We start from the raw sequence: 22,783 nt of genomic DNA, 5'->3' as shown, positions 1-22,783 counted from the left end.
AATGGAGTGATTAATTTTAAAAGAGTAATGTTTCAGATGGAGGAATCATGTAAGGCTAAAAGATGGAAATACATGGTCAATTAAATGTCAGAGTAATGCTGTGGTACAAAAGTGTTTCATTACTTCTACCGAAACTTGTCAGGACTGTAACTGTTCCTCTGCTGCAGGCATTAAAAAAAAAAAAATATCAAAACCAGCAGTGTTTGAAAAAAGTTCAATTTGTTTTCTCTTGGAAGGCTTCATGGACATTTTCCTTTCTGCTCCTTCTTTCTCCAGCCTTTCCACTGGTACCATTTGGAGGGATTAGCCTTTGGTTATTGGCTGTTCTTAGGGCAACATCAAATAGCTCATGGTTGTTCTGTGGGGAGTGTGGCTTCTGGGGAGAAGAGAGAAATACTTGGGTACATAGGTGATGGGGAAGGAGGTGTGGGTTTTGGGAGATCAGTGCTCCCTTTGTGCTTCAACTTGGAGATTACTGGAGTGCCTCCTACTGGGGTGTTGTGCTTGCTGGTTAGGATGTTAGTTACATCAGTGTCCAGTTGAAGAACTGATCAAAGTCCAGACAGTCCTGCAGATTTCATAGATGTTAGATATATTGTTCATTTGGAGACACACTGCAGAAAAAATGGCGAGTGTCGGTCTGCTTCAGATTGCAGAAGTAGAGGTCCCACCTCTGGAGCAGGAAGGAAACCTCTGCCAAGTGTCTATGGCAGAAATTGATATGCTGCTCTGTGACAGTCACCAAAGCAGGGCACAGAGTAGGAGAACTGTCAACTTTTATGTGGATATAACATTTTTTCAGAGTAAACTGAGCAAGCAAGGCAATGTGGAAAAGAGAATAAAGAATTGGATAAAGTACAGAATATGGCCCCTAGTATACCCTGTCCCTAACAAATTTAGAAACTTTCTGTTATGAAAGTGGCTGTGTGCAGCAATGATGCTGGTATCTCTGTATCTCAATGTACCTTGTATCTCTGTTTCACACACCATACCAGAAGCACGCCAAAATGGGATTGCACTGTGAAGCTGGTACATGTCCTTTGGCATCTGCATGTCCTGGCCATCCCTGTGTGCTAGACGTCTCCCTATGGACAGAGCAGAGGCAGGAGCACCTGGTGGGAATCCCCAGGGTGGTTTCTGCCAAAGAGCTGCCGAGTATTTTGGGTCTTTCCATTCCCTTCTGCCGTTGCTGGCGGCCATGCGGAGGGGATCCCGCCGCTGGGACTGGGAATCCTAACGCGGCTTCCTCCAGGCCCAGGCTGCTGCCAGCAATTCCCTGTCCCTCCTGACAGGGGCTGGGCGTGAACCGCTGACCCAGGGATGAGTGTCTGTAGTTCATTACTAACCCCTGACTCATCCAGTCCCTCAAGGCTCCCTTTTTGTTTCTTTTCCTGCTTTATTTATTTACTTTTACTGGTGGGAAGGAGGGAGACGTTTGGCTGAAGCATTTTGTACTTCAGATGAGTCTGTGGGACTTGTCACATCATCCTCACAGAGGTGGACAAGATGTGGCTCACAGATTCCTGCAGCTGTAGAAAGGACATGCCCTTTTCCATTCTTTTTTCCTTTCAGCTTAAAGGACTCTTTCATGTATGTGAAGAATATAAAATAATATTTGAAAATGTGTGCTTCTTTATTAATACATGGATAGGCTTTTATTTTCTGTACGGCTTTCTATTTTAGGCTGTAGGCTTTCTATTTTATATATATTATATGTTAAAAAAAGTGCATATATATTTATTAATTGTCCCCTTTATATTAAAAATATGCAGATGCTGAAAGAGTTAAGATAGTAGAAACTGCAGATTGCATATTCAGTGTTACATTCAGTTGAGGTCTGACTCCATTGGCTACAAACATTCACCCTCACTGGTGACCTGGGTGGAATATGACCTCTAAATATTCCTGAAAACAAATACTAAAAAATGGTATTCAGCTGTTTGCTAAAATCTCTGCATGGAGGAGGAAAATGCCTCAGATTATTTTGGTATGCCTGAAGAAACTATATTATTTGAGACATTATGGGTTTTGATCATCCATTCACTTACTTGCTTTTACTGGGGGGCAAAAGTCCAATTTTTTTTTTCTCCCCTCTTGTCTCAGTGGATTAATTTGGAATACCGTGTTCTCTTTTCCAGATCAGAACACTGATCTGGATTATAAGAAAAGTTAGATTATAAGAAAAAGAAAGCACTTGGTTTTGAATGAACTTGCTAAATATTTGTAAGGCTTCTATTGAATTTTAGAAAACATCTTATGAGCCAGAAAATAACAGCTGCCTTTGACTTAAAAAGTCAAAAACTATTAAAAATGTTGGGTCACACTTCCTTTAGATTAATGGTTTTGAATGACAGCCTGATATTTCCTGACATTTTATGACATTTTATTGCATGAGGAGGAGACTGTAAAAATTTTGAAGTCTAGCTGGTGAACTAGCAGGTGAGAGAGAGGAGTCGGTGTCACATCTTTTTTCATCTTTTTGTGCTGACATACATTCCTTCTGGTCAGGACAATTCATCTCTAAGGGCTGCAGAAGGTGCCTGTTCAGTCAAGATTTTCAGTCTGCCGAGAAAGTTCAAAGACAAAGACACAATGTTAATTGTGGTGTTTATGAGGTTAACAGTTGTCTGGGGCAATTATTGGTAGCTCCTAAAATACTTTTGGGTACAAATGATTCTTAAGAGGGTAGCTGGCATGTATGGATTAAAACCAGGAATCTACAAGGGAAAGGCAGCATGCATCTCTGGGGGAGGAAAATAAAGAAAAAGGATCCTGCCTGCTTCTGTCAAAGAAACAAGTTTGGCAGGGCAGGAGATAAGAGATCTCAAATCTTCACCAAAGCTCAGAGCCTGGAAGTATCCCTTGGCTCCAATTAAGTGTAATGAAGTGGCTTAATTCAGTATTACTTGAGCAAAGGGAAAAAAAAGCTCATCTGGACAGTAACAGCGAGAGCGTGTGACTCCAGCCCAGATGTGCGCTGCTGCACGGATTCGTGAGGCATTGCTGGCTGCTCCCTGATGGCTAAAAATGGAACCAAACCTGAGGCTAAAACTTCTGCCAGTTACTGAATTACCAAACTGATTTTTGCCACTGTAGACAAGGCTAATATTAGGGACTATAGGGGGCCATTTGAGGCTGTCTTCTAGGCAGACATGTATGGAAAGAGAGCATGAATGATCAGAGATCAATGCTGATTGAAATAGCATAAAACCTCTGGGCAGAAATGTGACTTTGTCCCATCAGAAATATGAAAAATATACTTCTGGGGGTTCCAGGTAGAGAAACTCACATTGCTGACAGTGTAGTCTATGTACATTCTCTCTCAAAAAAGAAAACATTTTTAATACTGACTCACTTGTGTCAGTAATATTTTCATCTCCCCATTCCTTCCACCCTTTCATAAAGTAAGAAAAATAGTGCCTAGAAACGAAGCTTTTGTTTTTTAACCAAACCGTGGTTAATGGCCACGTTTTGTCATAACACAAACTGCTGGAGCTGTCAGTGGGATACTGCGAGGAGATTAATGAAATCCTCGGGATGGATGGGTCAAGCTTGTGGCCAGCCATCAGCGGTATGCATTTTGGATTGTGTGGAGAAGAGGCTTCACCAGGCAGGGCTGAGGTGACATCTGGTTTGCTTTGAGGGGGATGGCTGGGTTTTGGAACAGGCTGCAGGCTGTAGGGGCTGATGCTGGGAGAGGGAATGGGCGACACATCTGGCGGGTGTTGCTGCCCTTCAGCTTCTGACACCCCAGAGTTTTAAGAGACTGGGCTGTTTGAACACTAGGGTGGGACCTTTTTCTTCTTTTTTTTTTTCCCCCCTCCTTTGGAACATGCAGGAAACAGGGACCTTTGCCAAAGCATTAGTTTAGGAAGGCAAGTGGTGTCAGCTTTGTCACCTTCCAGGTGCTTGTCCCACCTTGACTGTATCTGGCGGACTGTTTAATTTCAGCAGGCAGGAGCTACACAGCCTCAACTCTCCTCCCTTGTGTGGTACTAACACACAGCTAAACCTGGCACCTGGACTTGAGTCTAAAGTGCAGGACTGATTTTGTGGAAGAAAAAGCCCTCTGTGATTTCTGGTACCTCTTGGGAGTGGAATGCCATGTAAACAAGACCTTTACAAAGGAAGGGAAGAAATGAGTTTGTCCCTGAAAACCGATCATTATTTAAACAGTTTCTTTCTCAAAACTTCCATGCCCTCACCCAGAGAGGTGTCAGGTCAGGACTAGGGAAGGCAGTTTATGGTTGATCAAAGATGTTAGTCCTTGGTTTGGATCATCAGTATGTTTTCAAGTGTAAATATCCTGCTAATGCAGACCTCAAAACACTCCCACACTGTCCAAACAACTGATCTATGAAAAACACACTGGCCTGTGTTAGTGATCAAAGGAAGATACGGTACGTTAATGGTCAGTTTATTAAACAGTTTCGTTTGCACCCAGAATGAAATATGGGAACATGATGGTCAAGGAAGATTCCTCCTACATGAAAAGACATGTGTGGACACAAATGTGCTCTGCAGAGCAACTGCCTGGGGACCGTGTTCCTGTTCTACGGAGCACAATTCCTTAAGGGTTAAAGCGCTTGTTGGTTTTAGCTGCCAGTTATAGTGGTAATAAAGTCTTCCTCTTTGCAACAGGATATTTATACAAATGTGATCCGAGCTTCTAATCTAAAGGGCAAATTGATTCAACTGCAGTGTTTATAGCTTAGAAAATAAATAACCCTCCTCGACTGGGTTTTGGAACGGGTTGTGTAATACAAATGACAAAGCTAGCATCAATCTGTTTCAAGTTGGGGTCAGATTTGTATATAGTGTGCATATATTTGTATATGATGGAGCTGTTTCCATGATGCTATAGAGAGGCATCTGTCCGCATCTCAGTTCAGCTCCCACTGTGGGTATGTGATTTGTTGTGTTTTAGGCTGGTTGGTTTAGAGCAGTTTGAAAGTCAGAGTTATTCTGCGTGAAACATACTGGTTCCGTAACCAGCTGGCATTTTCTATCTAAACTAAAGAATGCCATATCAGTGCCTTATTTCTTTACTTAATGGACAAAGATAAATACTACCCCTTTGTCCTCTCCCCTATCTTCATGCCTCAAACTGCATTTAAACTCTGAGGTGTAGTACTATAGCTGTCACTATAGCTGGAATGCCCCTTTTCCTTATAGAATTGTAGTAAAAAGTAAAAAACAAAATTTCTTATTCCTATGACTTGGGATTATTTTTTTCTTCGCTTTAACTGTTCCAGTTGGTAAAATATTAATTCCTCATATCTGTAAAGCTCAAGAATTTAAGCTGAATGGGTTGGCACACCTTTGCACCCAGACATTTGTGTTGATTTTACTGGGCATTATCATGGACCTGTAGGTTGAACTTCCCATAGTCTTGGTGTCTTCTAGTTCTAGGCTCTGATTTTCCTTTGCCAGAAGCAGCTCTGAAACTTGGGTTTCACTCTGGTGAGTCTGGAAGACTTAACCCTCTGCCCCAGGAGACTTTGGTACTGGAGGCAATGGACACAGTGTTACAGAACAGCCTTTTCAGCACAGGATTACTCTTTAAACGGAGCAGTGGAGATGCGAGGCTGAGCTTATCCATTCCTTCTTGTGCTTTTCCATATCTGGATGCATCCAGGATGGCTTTCCCTTACTTATGCTGAATTGCAGACCTCCTCCAGAATGTCCCAACATCTCCATTCTGTGCTTTTTTCCTCTGCTGGCTCTCAGTCTTGCAAATCAGTGCCCAGCTGCTGGTCTTCTCTTCCACCATGGAACCAGCTTCATTTGTAGGTTGGCATTTCTTCATATTTCCTTCCTTGTTTCTAAGAAACTCTTACAGGCTGTGTACCTCTCTCCTGGCCTTCTGGCCCACAGGTGGCTTTGCTTCTTCAGGGCAGCTAAACTGAGCCTGACTTCTCATGGAACAGTATAGACTGCCTTTGCTTTCCATGGCAGCTGGCTCCAGGTGCTGGCATTCCCCTGCCTGAGGCTCTCTGTACAGGGGAGCACTGAGAGATTAAATTTCCTGTGCTGCTGTTAAGTCTTTGGAGTGCTGGTCATTTGGACATGCTGAGTTGTTAAGGTTTTGTATTGCATCTCTTGGCAGTACCTGGTGCCATGGGAGCTCCACATAAAATCCATTCTATAAGTAATAAACACTTTTAAATTTGAAGCAATGCTTACATCTACTGCAAGATGAGGGATCTACAGGTCTGAAGAGGCTGTAGTTTCAAAGTTTTATCTGTGTGGAGCTCTATCCAACTCTGCAAGATCAAGTCAGTTGTGGGTAAGAGTGATTTGCCCATTGAAAGTAGATAAGAGCGAATAATTTTGCTAGTTTGCTATATATAGAACATAATGCAATTTTTAGAGAAAGTTGATGTCACCACAAACTAAAGACACTGATCCTGAGGTATGGAGTATTTGGAAAGTGTATTAATTAAAATGTAGATTCCACACACTTCTGTGCAAAATTCCCTTTTGAGTAACTGCTGCTAGGCAGTCTAGACTATTATGTCAACTTGTCTTTGAAGAAAAGTAAACAAAAAGGTTGAGCTGAGGAAAGTTTTAGAGACTTATAGTAATTAATGTTTTGGTAAATGGCTGTTGATGCGTAACAATCCTTTAAACACCTGGGTAATTGCAAGCTTTGAAGTTGGGCCAAAAATGTTGTTCCAAGACATGTAATTAAAATACGAGACCTTTAACTTGGTCATTTTGAAGGTGAGATTTCTGTTTGTTCTCACTGTCTCCCTGGTAAAACTTCTGTCTGCTCAGGGAAAGAAGGCCAGGGAGGGTGGGAAAGTAAAAAAAAAAATAGTTCAACAGATGCTTCTTTAAATTTAGCTTTTTATAGCTTTGGTGTTTTTCCTGTAGCAAAGTTCCATGTTGTAATGTGTATCCAGAACGGAGAAATTATTTTAATGTGAACATTTCACAAAGTATAGTAACTAAGAGAAACCACTTGACCTGGTTACTAATTTGACTGAATTCTAATTTAATTAGTGTTCAATTAAAAAGAATTAACACCTAGAGAAATTCTGTTGAAAGGTTTACACAGAGGTTTCAGTTAACAAAATATTATTCTTAGAGGGGGAGAGCACTGAAGCTAAATGCAAGCTGTTTCTCCTAAAAATGCCCTGAGCACATGGTTGAGATGCTGGCATTAAGAATAGTAGCTATATTTGATATTTATATCTGACAAATCTGCTCTCTGAGGACACTGGAGCTAAATCCTGCCTTCTGAATTACACAGGCCATATTTCCTCCAGTAAACTGTGTACTCCATTCTGTTTATTGCAGCCACTTGTGATTGCTCCGTTGACCTTTGCTTCTCTGTCCTTCTCCAAAGCCTTCTGAAGGCCATGGAAACACTCCCATCTATTTCTTGAGACTTGAGCTGTGTTTCAGGGCCTTGATGCAGAGCAAAGACCTCCTGTTTTGAGCTGGGACTCTCTAATTTGCATTTTCCTGTTTAATATCCTCTCTTGTATCAGGAAAGTTGTTTCAGCTCCTCACCTCAGTTTCTCCCATTTACTTGCTTCCCTTTAATAACAAAAGGTTAATAAAAAATATGCCTGCAGCATACCTTCCTGTAGAAATCAGTAACTGGACCCATCCAGATGAGACTGTTGGGCTCTTTAGTGACAATGAGGTGGCAGTAGCTATGTAAAAACCCAGGGGCAGGTTTAGACAGAGAGCATGAAGAAGCTGCCTGTTTTGGTGATGAAATTTATCTTCTGTGGGCTGAATTTTAAAGGAGGTGCCAGAGGTCCTTTGATGTCCTTGACATCTGGGGTTGCTTGGGCATTAAACCTTTGGACTGACTCTGCTTTCTTCAGCCTATGTTAAGAGCAGATACTTCTTCCTCTCTCTTCAGTGATGCTGGCTCAAACATTTCTTCCAGCCTTTATTTTTCTAGATTTTCTTGTTCTTCACACTCTCTTTCTGTTTTCCTCAGGTTCCATCTTGCCTCTGTTGTTCTCAAAAGCTGAAGCTTTTAGACACCCTTCCATGAATGTGACCACATACACATTTGCTGCTTCCTCTTGGCAGGCCACTGCCTGCCTCACTGCACACGATCAATGTTGTCACTTAATAACTAGAAATTCAATAATTTATTTTGTGTGACTTGTTCAGTATATTTCTCACTTTCTTGTTCACTCTTAAATTTTGCTTTGACTGTGGGCTTGCAGCTACTTATGTGTAGTGCTCTTCAGCATGGTGTTTGACTGCTTCCTAGACTATTTATCTTTTGGACATAGCTATAAGGCCTCGTTCTTGTTATGCAGATGAAAATCTTTGTAATCCCTTTTTCTCTGCAGACTTTTTATCCAAGGTCTCTCCATTTAGTCCTTGCACGTCTCTGTGTCCCTCGCGACTGCAAAAGCTCCTTCACCTTTCCCTGTCTAATGAGATATTCTTTCTCTTTGACCAGGGGCTGAGATGACATTTTTTTTCCTTTTAACCTTCCTTCCTATTTTTCTTTGGCCAGAGGCTAGTCTGGGAGATTTCCCAGTGTCCACTTCAAGATCAGACATCATATGCCTTTTTTTTGCAGGAGTAGCAAGGGTATCTCTTAGCCACGCAGCTCTAGAAAGGGCAGATTCTCCTCAGGTGATTCATGGTATCTGGTATTTGGGGGGGAAGGAGGGGAAAGTATGTTCCCTGCATGCAAAAAGAAGTCCAGAGAATTTTGTTGCTAAGAGCTGAATCTCTGTTGAGCAATTTTCAAGTACTTACTGCTTGGCCAAATTTGAGGTGATTTTGTTAAGGGGCAGGGGGGGACATGCGAGAGTTCTGTTCTGAAAAATATAAAGGAGTGGTTAAAGACACACAGTTAAATTGTTGGGAGGTTTTTATATGTGAGTAAATTTTTCCCCCCTTCTTCCCCCCTAATTTTGTCTTTGGAAATAGGTGACTGAATATTTTTTTAAAACCTTCATGCCGAAATGGAAATTAGTAATAATACACAGTTCTGTGCAGCCTGCTGAGCCTTGGGCAACAAATGTTGATTGAAAAGAGGCTTAAAGAAAAGATATTCAGATATGTTGCCTACACATCCACTATGTCCTAAAATACTTGTGGGGTGAACCTTCATCCAGTTGAACAATGCAAAAGTCATCTGAATAGCAGAGCTGGTTGAAAACCAGTCCTGTATGGGACTTTTTGGAGACACTTAACTGGACTGGAAAGCCTGATGGTCCATTTTTCTTCATTTTACAGAGGAATAAAAATCTTTCCAAAGGGAGAGTGACTGGGATAAAGTGGCTCGTTCTTGTTTGGTGGAATTGTTCTTTGATCAGGCAGTTTTCTTACTATGTTTGTGAAGGATACTGAAATGGGGGATACCCATTGGAAGGCAAGTCTGTATTTTAAGTAATCTGATAATTGTGGAGGTTCAGTCTGAGGTGGGGGGGGGAGGGAATTTGATTTGGTGGAAAGAAAAGTTGCATTTAGACATGAAAAATCATTGAAATTTGAATGACTAGGGAATTACTGTGTCCTTTGTGGCTCAGCAGCATGAATCCAAGGATTATAGTAGATCACAAGGTGAACATGGGTTAACAGTGTGAGTTTTGTGAAGAAGCCAAAATCGTATTCTGAGGTTTATGAGTAGAGGCGCAGTCTGTGAGATGTATCAGGATTATCCTTCCACCGTACTCAGCATCAGTGAGGTCTTGATCTGAGCTGGGTCAATAAAAAGCAATGAGAGAAGTCAAAATCTATAAACCAGGGCTTGTTAAGGAGAGACAGAAGATATTGCTGTAGTGAGAAGGGGGCATTGTTGTGACATTTAAGTTAGATAAAAGAAGGAGGAGAAAGGTCACATGAAGCCCATTCAATTTCCTGGAAAGATGAGAGAGTTCCTGAAGCTGGAGATATAGGAGATCAGGTCAGGCAAACATCTCTCAGGAACAACATGGGTAGTAGGTGATTCTGCCTGGAGTTCAGGAGAGTGGCCTACATGATGCTGTGTGGGCCATTTTGGCTTTACAGCTCTCTGATGTCCAGGTGCCTTCCCAAAGGTCAAGGCAGTGGGAATGTAAACTTTCGACCTCCTCTTTGTGTTTTTTTAGACCTGACTACTCCTGTGCATGTGTTTCAATGTTCAGGTTTGCTCTTAGAGAGTTCCTTGTGTAGAGGAGTTACAGAGTTCAGGAAGCAACTGGTGTGAGGAAGAAGGTCAGAACAGGTGCTAGGAAAATCCGTTTTCAGATATAGTTGACTTCAGGCATTGGAGAGGCCCAATGTTTAAGTCATATTCAGAGGTGGGAATGATGTAGAAGTTCATTCCTCTCTTAAAACTGGAGAGGGAAAGAGTGGTCACAGCTGCAGCTGCTGTTTGCAGTTGCCTTGAAGCAATGTTTCTGTTTAAATACCTTGCCTGGGAAAGCCCAAATCTCTCAGCCTTAGGGTTTCCAAAGCATGGAGCAGCTGACCGGCCGTAGCTGCTTGCTGCTGTTGGAGGTGAAGGTCAGAGTTGATCCTGAGCCCTCTTGCCACTGGAGGAACGGTGGCAAAGACTCCTGTGGGAAAGGCTGCTGAGTCAACCACAGCGTGCAGCTACCAGTGAGGTGGAGGAAAGCCTCCATGCTGTAAAAATAGGAGCTCTAGTACACTTAAGTGCTTTTTTTTCCATGTGTGATCTCATGCAAACCAAGCTGCTGGGCAGTATGACATAGCAGTTGGCCAAAAATAAAATGTAACTTAATCAAAATTTTTTTCTGAACTTAACCTTTGGTGGGTAGGAGAGACAGGTACCCTGTTTCCTCATCTACAAATGTTAGGGAAAAAATATCCAGGGGGGAAAAGATAGGAAGATGGGATTGACACCTAGTATCCATTTGTGGCGATGACCACAGGTAAAGGATAGGAATTGTAGCTTTCTTGCACAGGAAAGTTACATCTCTAATACAGTAAGAAAATATACATGGGATTTCTCTGTGTGCTTCTGCAGCTGATTTCATTGGATAGAGTTTGGGTGAATACTTGGTGCTGCAAAAAAGTTATTGACTTAAAAGCATTTGAAGCTGAAGCCCATGAAGGTGGTACAAGACCAGCAGCCTTGAAGCAAGGCATCCAGTTGCTGTTGATAAGTCTCAGAAAAATGTCTTTAGAAGCCTTTAGAGGTCCATTTTCCTTCACTGTTTCATGCTTGGCCAGTTGTTTTTTGGTGCTTTATTTTGGTCAGTTGAGGTAAGCCTGTGTTTGTGTGTGGGGAGCTTAAACCATGACACCCCTGTGGCAAAAGCCATAGAATGCCTGGTCATGCTGGTGGTTCCACTGGCTATTAATGTAGTAAATGTATGAATGAAGTAATGTCAGGGCTAGCAGTACATTCTTCAGGAAGAAGAGTGCCGTACTCATCCCTTGCTGGTGAAGAAATGGACAGCTCTGAGGAGCAGGATTGCTTTCCTCCATCCTAGAAAATGGTGAAAACCTTTGTAATTCTGAATTTCATGTGTGGAAGTATGTGTGTCTCATGGCAAAACTCTGGATACAAACAGGCAGATTTGAGACATTGTTTTGTTTTAGACACTAACATAACTTAGAACTATTGCAGATTTTGTTTCTGTAACAGCAAAAGCCATTCTTGTCATTCCCCTTCTCTGCAGGGCCTCTGACCTGTTTCTGCTGGACACACGGGCCGTGTGGGCCTCGGAGGAGGGCTGGCTGGAGTTTGACGTCACTGCCACCAGCAACATGTGGGTGATGAACCCCCAGCACAACATGGGGCTGCAGCTGAGCGTGGTGACGCACGATGGTAGGTCATGGGCCAGGTAGCACGAGTCTCCCCTCAGTCTCTTGGATGCTGTCTGGGAGTGGTGCTAGCAGAACTCCGCTGGGATGAGGCAGGGTGGGCACTCTGCATTCCTAAGGCAGCTGCAGCCAACACCAGGAGCGAGATGTCTGAGAGTACAGGTGGCAGGCTGTTGGCTCCTGGCTGTCCCATGATGGACATGTCTTTCCCCATAAGTGAGGTCAGCTGTCCCTAGGAGTACCAGGCCAGCTGGTGGAGATGGCTTTGGATAGGGCCTCAGTTTCTCCTTGGAGGTGGAAGGGGGCATGGAACTGGGATACCATGTGGGGTGAGGTTTGGGGATGAGAAGAAAAGAAAAGGCAGAGGTGTGTACCTCCCCATGTGGGTTTATGTCAGCTGTCCTGGCTGCTGTGGCTGCTGTTGATCTCATCAAAGCTGACGTGGGAGCACTGCTGGAGAAACTATGTGGTTGCTGTGTGGGGCAGCGGTAATAGCAGCATTTCGCAGCCTACAGAAACTTTGAAAGGTGGAAAAGAAAAGAAAATAAGAGACCGCAAAAGTGCATGAAATTGGAAGATAAGCAATGGAGAGGATCTAGATGAGCAGAAGGTGACTGACATCTATCTTCTATAGGAACCAATCTCCAACCTTGTTTTTTTCTATTGCTTCATTCTGCAGTTTAGTATACCTGTGATGTCAAGTAAGACTAGAGGGGCTGTCTACTTCTCCCTGAGGAAATGTTAGTGCCAAACTCTACCTTCCCAGCTGGGCTGAGAGCCCATCACTGTGCTCCTGGCCAAAGCACACCATCTCTTTGCCCTCTGCTGTCCCTAGACATCTCCTAATCTCATGTCTGCTGCTTGTGTTTCACAGGCAGCAGGACTGATGTCATGACACATCAAGTTCAGTGTTTTACATATCTATCTGTATAGCTTCGCTGCCAAAATGGGACTGGAGGTGCCAAAGGGGAACCAAGGAACCAGATGCTGCAGTGAAGGCTTGTCCAGCATGGGTGGAGAGCTGTCATAAAAATGTCCATAGGTTGTGGTGGCAGGAAAGGAATGTTCAATGTTTAAAGAGGAGTATGAGCAAGAAGAGAGGAGACACTGGTTGCTTAAAGGAGCAGTGCAACTGCACCATTTCTCTAACTTTTCCCCCGTTTTCTGTTTGGCTTGAAGGTTTCAGTGTAAACCCTAGGGAAGCAGGGCTGGTAGGGCGAGACGGCCCTTATGACAAGCAGCCTTTCATGGTGGCCTTCTTCAAAGTGAGCGAGGTTCACCTGCGCACCACGAGGTCAGCCACCAGCCGGCGCAGGCAGCAGAGCCGGAACCGCTCCACCCAGACTCAGGACGTTTCCAGGGTGTCCAGTGTCACAGGTAACCATGGAACATGGGTAATCAATCATGCAGAACAAGCTGGGATGATGTCTTGCAATGGTGTTGGATGCTTTGGAGGGCAGAAGCAAGAAGGGGGTCGTGAGGTGGGATGCTCTTCCTTGGGGTAATAGGTTACATCTGCAAGGTTGTAGGAGAGGAGGTCTCACGTAATGAAACTTACAGGAGTCCTCTTGAACCCAGCATGGAGCCCAGACCCCCATGTGAACTTGCATCCATTGAATTCAAGGTGGTGAGGTATTTTAACCACAACTCTTGTGCTTGTAGGTTGCTTGCTATACAGTATTTGTCTAGAATTATGCCCTGTGATGTGCAGTATTCCAAAGACTCTATCTCTGTATGCACTGAGATTTATGGTGTTGCATGTATGCATTCCCAGCAGAGTCCTCTTTCAGTTTTCTTTGGAAAAAACATGGAAGAACAGCATAAGGTGCTTTATCAGTGTACACATGGTGGAGTACCTTTCCAGGCAGGCAAAGAAGTTTTGCTGTGGAGAGGTTGTATGTTGCAGGTTTTGTACAGAAGCCTTTTGAGTGCTCTTGTGGGCCGGTGGGGCAATAGAGTAACAATGACATTTTGGCAAAAATTGTGAGCTTTCTGTCTTCTAAGTCTTGTCTCTTTTCCATTACCACAAGCCCATCATTCGCTGAGTACCTTCTTTCGTCTCAAACATTTCAGCCTATTCCAAGTTGCTTGATTAATTTGCTTATGCTGCCCCCTTTGTTTCCTGTAGTATCCCTGCTTTTCTTATGTTTAGAAATGACTATGCCCCAAGGAAGAGAGGCAGTTGTATTTTTTATTCTATGTCCAAACACAGTAGAGGGAGATGAACCAGCATTGCTGATGCTTAGCTGGTGAGAATATGTAGGCTGTTCCCTGCTCTTGCATGCTTGGATTGTGGGTGAGCCATGCTTGATCCCAAGGTGGCTCCATGCTGCAGGGAGCAGAGCCAGGCTGGGAGCCCTTCCAGGGCTGGCAGCCAGGGTTTGTGCATGGCCGTGTGTTGACTCAGCTCAATTGCTCCAGCCCGCTGTGGTGATGGCCTTGCCCTCTGGGCTAGTGTTGCCAGCAGCAGTTGGCCCCTGGTGGCCTTTGCATGTCCTTGTGGTGCACCCTGCAGTGTGGCTGTGGGTTCCCATGCCATGCCATGCCATGCCAAGTGCCAGGCTCGGCTGGGTGTGAGATGTCCTCTGGATTTTAAGGGCAGGAGGAACAACTTGGTTCTGTAGCCCAACCTCCCTGGGGGAGGCTGGCCAGTGCCAGCGTAGCATTTCTGGAGGAGTTATCATCTAATCTGCCACTGGAACACCTTCTGTGGATCCAAGTTGCTGGGACCTGCTTTGGTCCTCCTTCAGGTTTCTGTACTGCAGTTTTACAGCTGGGCATCGTAGCTGCTTGCTGAGTTATTTTCCCGCATGATGAGCTTGCCAAGGGCACAGGTGGTTTATTCAGCTGGGTGGTGTTGTAAGCCCAGCTGTTATGCAGGCAGTTCTCCCACGTAGGTAGGCTCAGCTTCTGTGCTCCCTTCACAAGAGCCAATTTTTTAATGCATTCATGGTGCTTTGGGAAAGTTACGTGCTGCACTGCTGTTTTGTGGTGCTAGTGGCACTTGGAGTCAGGATAAGCTCCAGCTTTCTCTCCCTGGCTCTGCAAACTTCACAGTGCTGAAACAAAATTTTCACACTATTAAATCAGGTGATGTGACTCAAAGCCCCAGAGGGAGCAGATATGTTGGGGAAAAAGGGCTATTTGTAGTTTGCTGCTTTCTTGACTACACCACACATCAGGTCATAAAATTCTAAAATGACAAAAAGGGAAAATAGCTGGCATTCTGTGGTCTCGAGTGCTTTTTTGGGGCCAGCTTTAATTTAAAACCTGGAATTTGGCAGCACAGTGGTCAACAAGGTATAGTTGAGACTGTAGATTTGGGCCAGGAAAGGAGAGGAATTTAAAGTTAAGTTGTATGTTTGGTTGGTTTCTGTGCTTAGAAAAGAGAGACTACATCATCTTGTTTTCCTTTCTAAGTGTGACACTCTCAGACTCTGTTCTCTTTAAGAAGTGGTTGATTTAACAGCCCAAGAGGCACCAATGACCAAAAAGTGTTTTTAGTGTTAGAGATCACAGGGATTTTTTCTTTTTTTTAACCTGGGAGGATAAAAGAATCCTGATGGATGATGGGGCTGAGGAAGCATTTGCCCCAGGATGAAGCAGAAGGCAAGCCCAGGGATTATCCTAAAGGCTGCCTAGCTCTTAGCGTGCCCTGATGCATGTGGACCCAAAGTGGGTGCAGAACTGGGATGCTGCCGTTCCCTTCTGTGCCTCTCCTTGCACGTGCATCTTCTTCTCTTATTGTATCTCACATCTTGTCAGATTTTTGGTCAGTGCTCTTCCCCAAGGAAGAGGATTGCTGCTCCCTACCAGGGCTTGAGAGCAGTTTCTCTTCTGCAGAGCAAGGCACTTTTTAGTTTTAATGTTTTTTTTTTTTTTTGTGTAGACTGCAACTTCCTTCCTCTGTGTTAATCAATACACAGGGTTTTCTTTTTTCAGTCCAAAAAGGAACACCTTTCCCAAAAGATGCTGAGAGTTGTTTTGGGGCAGTATGTTTTAAAAAGCCCCAATTACAGTTGTCCTGCAGTCAGTACCAAGAGCTCAGATGCTAAGGCTGTGTCTGTGGCACAAGGTTCTCAATGGTCTGTATTTTTTTGCCAAGAATGCTTATTTCCATGTATTATAAACACGTAATTATCTCTGGCTCATATAAAGCAGAACTAAGCAACCCCCGTGGTTACAAACTGCTTTGACATAGAGTCCTGCGTCAGTGCATTCCTGGAGCCTCAATTCTTCTGCAGAAGGAGGATGAGCAGGAAGAAAAGGGAGTATTTTCATCTGCTGAGGCAGGAAGTCACATGCCAGGTCTGGCCCCAGCCATGGAGGGACAGGGTGGGTGTGAGGAGCCCGCAGGTGTTTCTCTGCTCTTGTCTGCGGGGCCTGGAGGCCCTGGCTCAGCTGAATCTGGCAGTGGCTTGAACTCGTGCTGTCAGACTCATGCTGACCCTCCAGCTGAACAAAGAGATGGGACTGTCCAGCATAACAGGCGGTGAACCTCTGCCCTTCAGCCACCTCCATGATTTATGGGTTTTGCACAGGGCTATCTCTTTCTCCAGTGGCGATAATCCTTCTCTTCTGCAAGTCAGCCTCCAGGCACATCCCTTCCTGTCAGCCCCTCCTCGTGGGGAGAATTTAAATTCCTGACTTTGGGCTGCACTTGCTGCTCTGAATGAAACTCAAGCCAAGTCCCTTTTCAGGTCCTTCTCTTTAATGCCGCCTGGACTGATGTGAGGAGCTCCTTGAAAAATGGAGAGGCCCTTCAAGTGGCCTTTCCTTCCAGCAGATGAGCACTGCACCAGACAGATTTCCCCATATGTACAGGAACCAGATATTGCAAAGGGCAGCATGCACAAACACTGAAGGCAAATAAGGCCAAATGCTTTTGTGATGGCAAGGGCCTTGTTAATAAACTTTGTTATCTGGCAGCCAATCTTCCCTCCAGTATAGTTTTCCCTTCAGTGCAGGGTTTGGATGCAGACTGGAGCAGCGTGGTCGGCATTTCTGTGTGTGTGCCTTCACATGCAGGTTCACGTCAGCCCGACATCTCCCCTTCTTCCCACCCAGGCAGATCACTTTCATCTGAAGTGGGCTGTTATTAACTGTGTGATCAGTTTACACCAGCTTTATGCGGACAAATCACCAAAGTCAAACACCAAGAAGGGGCTGGCCTTGGAGACCTCTGTCAAAGCTATTTTGAATCACAGAAGCAATTAATTGCGGTGTGGAATTTGGTAAACTGGCACCTTGGGAGCAGCGAGGGTGTTCTCAGATGGATTGACCCAATAAATATTTATATGTTCTTTGCCAGCACTTAAATGTGGGAGAGGCTATAGGAAATCTAAGGTGGGTGCATAAGTGTCTGTAGGAGGAAGACCATTAGGGTCAGGCTGTTCTCTCACCCTTTTCAGCAACACACATGCCAGTGTCCAGCCTTAAGAGAAACATCTGTGCTTGCAGAAAGTCAGACCTGGGTCCTGGTGAAGGCAGAAAACATTCAGTGCAAACACACCACAGAGACAAGCCATCTTAGCTGTGCTGTTTTAACTGTGCTGCTCCGGGAGTTATTTTTAAGTGTAGAACTAGGGGTTTGAGCTTTTTGTGAATCTCTGTTTTAGACAAAATTGTTTGCAGCATGATTAAATGCAGTGCCTTGTAAGTGCCAAGTTAGCATTTCTGAATTGGTATGTTCAGGGCAAAAAATAGAGACAATTTCACTAAACCCACAATGAGCCTACAGGAGCTCCCAGAGCAGCTCCCTAAGCTCTCAGAGATGCTGAAGGCCTCTGATGAGCAATTCTTGCCAATTGTGCCATGGCAGTGTGGGCCAGCCCTGTGGCAGCTACTTCCCCTCTGCAGGCTGCCTGCTTTTGGCCCTCCAGGCTCCCTGCTGCAAGGCTGACAGGAAGGGACACCATCCCTGTCACCTCTTGGCAGTTGGATCTTGCACTGCAAACCACCCCGAGTGGCAATTTGGGCTAAAACAGCTGAGCACGCTGGCCTGAGGTGGCTGATGCTGCTTTCCAGGCTTTGCAGAAAATGTGTTGTGGAAGCCAGCTTCAGTAGCTCAGTGAGCTTTAGCTCACTGCCAAAACCCTGTGACTCTGTATTCCTCTTCTTTTCAGGCCCATAACTGATGGGATTTCAGGATGTGGGCCCTATGTAGGGCATATGCTGGGCCCTTAACTGTAGGGAATGCTCATGATTATGTGCATCTGTACTGCTGCATCTTTTTCCCAATTCAGAAAGCCACTGCTAAGGGTTGCTTAAAGGTTTGTGACTTACCTAAAGTTGGGCTAAAACTGCTCCCACAAAGCAAACATAGTCAAACACATAACAAGAAAAGAGGGCAGGAGATCTTGGGGTGAGGGTTAAACAGAGAAGAGTGTAAAGCTAGGGAGAGGGGATGTTTAATGTGTTGACATTTAGAAAAGCAAAGGCTGAGGCTGGGCAAGTGAGGAGGTAGAGCTGTCTGCATCTGCCCTGGATGGAGAGCAGCCAGGGCTCCATGCAGAGTGTGAATCAGGTGACTCTGACCAGTGAGCTGAGGCGAGGTTTTGGGGATAGTGTGAGAGAGGACATGTTCATAGCATGTTCTGCTTGGTGTACCTTGTTAAGCTGCTCTTTTTTTCCACCCCTGTGTTTTCTTAAACTTGTGATTGCTTGCAGCCTTCCTTCCCACTCCTGTTTTCTCTGCCTCCCTTGCCTTCTCCCCTTTCCTGTAGAAGATCTGGGTAAATTGTAGCTAGATTTGGAACATAGCACAATTTTACCCACTCAGTTGTGAATAGATCAACTCCACTGTCAAATACAGATGGTTTTCCTCTAAACAATCTATATATCCCATTGAAGAACAATGAAGTTGTGTTCTCAGGTGTTTTAATGAAGGCCGTTGATCACTAAAAGCATCTTCTCATATTTTTTTTTCCCCTCATTATGACCAAATAATTTCAAAACATCTCATGGTAGAAATTTGCTCCTGGGCTAAGCCAGGGACTGGGAAGCTTCATCTGAAATAAACCACCACACCCTGGTTTCTACTGGGTATGTCTGGTTTGAAAAAGGAAAGCTTGAATAGAGAGGCTCGCCTCCGTTCTTGCTGCCATGTGCTGCTGGAAGAGCGAATGTTTATGCTGCAGCAGGCTGTTAACCAGCTCTGCTCACCTGATTAAATCCGTGATTGAAGTGAAGCTATTCAAAGGCTGAAATGCAATCCTCAGAGTTTAAAACCCAACTGCTTCTAAAAACAACTCTCTAATCTTTGGTGGTTGGGAAGCTGGGTTTGAGGTGTAGGGTTTTTTCAGCCCTCAGTGTTAACTGTACCCAGCTGTACTGCTGTGCTGCCCTTAATGTCAGTTGGATGTGCTTTTAGTATTATAGTTTTTCTTCTGAATAAATATTTGCATTTGTAGTTCCCAAACTTCTGGGGGGGGGGGGGGGGAATGGTGCTGGAGGGAAGAAAAAGAAAGGCTTATTCAGAGCCAAGGAAAAAATCACTAAAAATATTTTTCTGTCCCAGCTGCTGCATCTGGGGAAAGCTGCACTGGGAGGGTGCCCTTTCAAGCCATGTTAGGGGCACCAGGGGCTGGTAAGCTGAAAGATCCAGGGCAGCAGGGGGCAGGGGCATCAGCCTGTGGCATCTGCCTGCTGACAGGAGTGCCTGTACTTGCAAATGGGAGCTGTGAGGGAGGAGAAGGCCCCTGTGGAAAGGCATGGGAGGAAAACACGGATGGTGACTTTGGCTCCCAAGCTGCTTGGCTGAATTTGTTGCCATCTCTTTCTCTCATGCCTACCATCAGGCGTGAAGCACAGGATCAGCAGCTGTAGCTGGTGGCCAAGTCACCTCAGTGCAAGGGCGGTTTCTGTGGCTGCTCTGCTGAGGTCCGGCAGCCACCTGAGGTGTGACAAAATCAGCAACCACCCATCAGGGTGGATGTGTGCAGCCACCTGGAGGTGAAAGGCTCCTCTGTCACAGCTCAGCTCCTCTGCTCACTGTGGTTTCAGGTGTTCACATGCCAAGCTGCCTCTCTTTCCAAATATAAATGGGAAATTCCACTTGCTGTCAATAGCTGTACTTTGTGGGATCATCAGGAGCAGCTCCTGCATGGTTGAAACATCCCCATACATTGTTAATGTATGGGCAAGGGAGAAGGTCTTTGTCTTTGCATCCTGTGTCCTCACTTTATTGACAATAAGGAGCAAATGAATGGTGAGAGCACGTCAAGTGCTGTGTCATCTGCAAATAAGCAGTTTATAGAAAGTAGAAATGTGTTTTTCAGAGCATGGTTTGCTCAGAGCAAGTTCCAGGGGCAGAGGTGGTGCCATGGGTCACATGAGAGTGTGGGGCAAACTGGGATAAGGTACAGAGAGGAATAAGGACATGGCTTCTCTGCCTATGGGACACCTTAGCTGTTTGAGGACTTCTGCAGACTGGTACAGGAGCACAACGTGATGATTAACCTTCCTGGGGCTGTAGTTCTCTCTCTCAGTGAGTGTGTGCGGTTTGAGCTCCCCACCTGGGGCAGCACGTGCCAGAAATGGGAGCTGAGGAAGTGGGGTGAGCGTGAGTACTCGGTGGAGATGCAGGCTATGCAGGGTAGTAGTGAAGTAGATTTATTTTTAAGAAGTCATTTTACTGGAGGTGTTTTCCAAGCACTTTAAAGACAGAGACTGAGTTACTATAACTGAGTCACTGTTACTTGGGTTCCTCCATTCCTACAGGCATCTTAAAAGCTTCAGCCCTGCTTTGGATGTCCCTCAACACCCTTATCCTTTTAGCTGCTGAGGGAGCTCATCACTTCTCACTGCTGAGCCCGCAGCATGCACACATCTGGCCAGATGTGCCCTCCAGCAATGCTCAGCCTGTTTTACTTTCTTAATTCTTGTTTTGCTCTTTTTCTTTTAACAGATTACAACAGCAGTGACTTAAAAACAGCGTGCAGAAAGCATGAGCTTTACGTTAGCTTCCAAGACTTGGGATGGCAGGTGTGTGATGTTTCTCTCTGGGTAAACCAGACATTTTGTTATGAAATGTTATCTAAACAGTGTCACAGTAATTCCACTCGAGTCTGCCATTATGCTTTAAAATGTCCCTTGTGCCTCCTCACTAAAACCAGTCACAGAGAAGGGCAAATAAATATTGATAGTTGTGACATTTGATAAGACCCAGAGAAAGCTTGATACTTTATGGGATTCAAGTATACAGTCATTCTCTGTCACTCATGGGAGTCATGGTACGGGCAAGGGCTTATATCTGTGTACCTCTAACGATAAGGAAAACATTCTGATGTTAAGCAGTGATTTTAACTCAATTTTTTTCTAGTGATCACCCTGATTTTAACCTTGGCCATTGTTTGAAATCCTCCACAATCCCTGCCCCACAATTAGCATGGTCTGCGGTAGGTAGACTGAAGACTGAGTTTAGTTGCAAAACCATGAGGCCAGAAAGTCATTATTAAGTAAGTTATTTAGAACCAGGCTATAGTGCAAACAAACATCATATTTCAAAGAATGCCCTCACCTTCTCTTTTTATTTTATTTATTTTAAATTCCTTCATTCAGCACTTGTGAGGGAGGTCCCATTTCTATTAGGTAATGTTTTTACCAGGTTATAATTCAGGATGCCAGGGCTGTCCCTGCTGCTTCTGTAATACTCAACACATGCAAGTCCCCTCTCAGCTAATGGGATAGCTGCATTTTTTGTAGCTCATGTGTCAACTCCAGCCCAGTAGCTGCAACTGTGGTTGTAGGGTGACTCCATTCCCCATTACTTATGGGTGATTTTTCATTTGAGCAGAGACATTCCACCTCTTCCTTAATCTTACTTGCCCTGCTTTTGGGCAGGAAGTGGATTCCAGTTGGGAGGTTCATGATCTTGAAGGTAATACCTTCACCATTCTGGTTGCAGAAAGGTAAGATGCTGCCAAAGGAAGGCCACAGACCAGCAGGGCTCATTCTAAGACCTGGAATCCAGGTCCTACTTTTTGTAGGAAGATGATCAAGGCAAGGTAGAGCCCCCTGCAGTTGGGCACTGCTATTTCCTTCAGAACAAACTTGGTTAGCGAAGCTACAGCAACAGTGTGTGGCTGCTCAGCCCTGCTGAAGCAAAATTCAGGCAAACTCAGGGGGTTGTCAGGTAGAGTGGAAGCTGCCTAAGAGATACATGCACATGAAACATACTCACGTGTCCTTCTGCAGGGTGATCTGCAGTGACCCAACACCGAGGGAGGCCAAGTGTCTCCTGTTCTGTGGTGCTGCTTTTAATTTCCCTTTGGCTCTTTTGTGTCAGCAGCAGACAAGCTTCCTTTGGTGAAGAGTCCCCTTTTTGCCTAGCATGGCACTCAGGTTGCCACTGGGGCCACCTCAGCTCAGGCTGGCTGTCCTGCCCCTCCTTTAGGAGTCTGGCTGTGGAGAAGCTGTTAGGCAGACAAGATTTCCCACAGTGTCTTTAGCAGAGTAGTATCCCTCTATAAGAGGGTATAAGCTAGGCTCATTCTGAGGGACACCAGCTGTGCCTGTGACTCAACCTAGGAAAGGTATTTCAGCCAGGGGGCCTGCAGGAAATGCTGGAAATAAAGGCCTCCAAACCACAATCCCCACAATGCAACCCAACGAGAGTTTTAGGGGTAAATCCCTCTTAGTTAATGGTAGTTGAGCTGTACATAGATGTATCATTCTTTGGACATTAAAATGAGTGTGTCCATGGAAAAGTGACACACAAAAAGTGGTGCACAAAAAGAAATTAAAAAAAACCCAACTAAAACTCGAGCAGTTTCAGTGAAAACACATTTTCACCCTCAAGGAAGAAGTTAGTGGAAAATTTTCAGCTGCTCTTAATTGTGTGCAGTTGTCTGTTGAACCACGTTGTGTTTGTTTCCCTAAAAAGGACTGGATAATCGCTCCAAAAGGCTACGCAGCCAACTACTGTGATGGGGAGTGCTCGTTCCCACTCAACGCCCATATGAACGCAACCAATCATGCCATTGTACAAACTCTGGTAAGTCTCCAGGCAGCTCAG

The 22,783-nt window shown here is 44.8% G+C and overlaps 1 protein-coding gene across 1 annotated transcript in view; it reads left to right on the top strand.

Moving 5' to 3' along the window:
* The window catches only part of BMP6 (bone morphogenetic protein 6), an 88,290-nt gene that overhangs the window by 63,832 nt on the left and 1,675 nt on the right, over positions 1-22,783 (top strand). Inside the window, exons 3-6 of the mRNA XM_074543902.1 lie at positions 11,622-11,770; positions 12,946-13,143; positions 20,675-20,751; positions 22,652-22,762. Coding sequence (XP_074400003.1) covers positions 11,622-11,770; positions 12,946-13,143; positions 20,675-20,751; positions 22,652-22,762 — 535 coding nt within the window. The remainder of the gene's footprint in view (positions 1-11,621; positions 11,771-12,945; positions 13,144-20,674; positions 20,752-22,651; positions 22,763-22,783) is intronic.

The sequence above is a fragment of the Zonotrichia albicollis genome, chromosome 1, assembly GCF_047830755.1.
Source record: "Zonotrichia albicollis isolate bZonAlb1 chromosome 1, bZonAlb1.hap1, whole genome shotgun sequence".
In the NCBI taxonomy this organism is placed as follows: Eukaryota; Metazoa; Chordata; class Aves; order Passeriformes; family Passerellidae; genus Zonotrichia; species Zonotrichia albicollis.
Note: the sequence above shows the minus strand (reverse complement) of the source record. Positions and strands in the feature narration are given on the sequence as shown.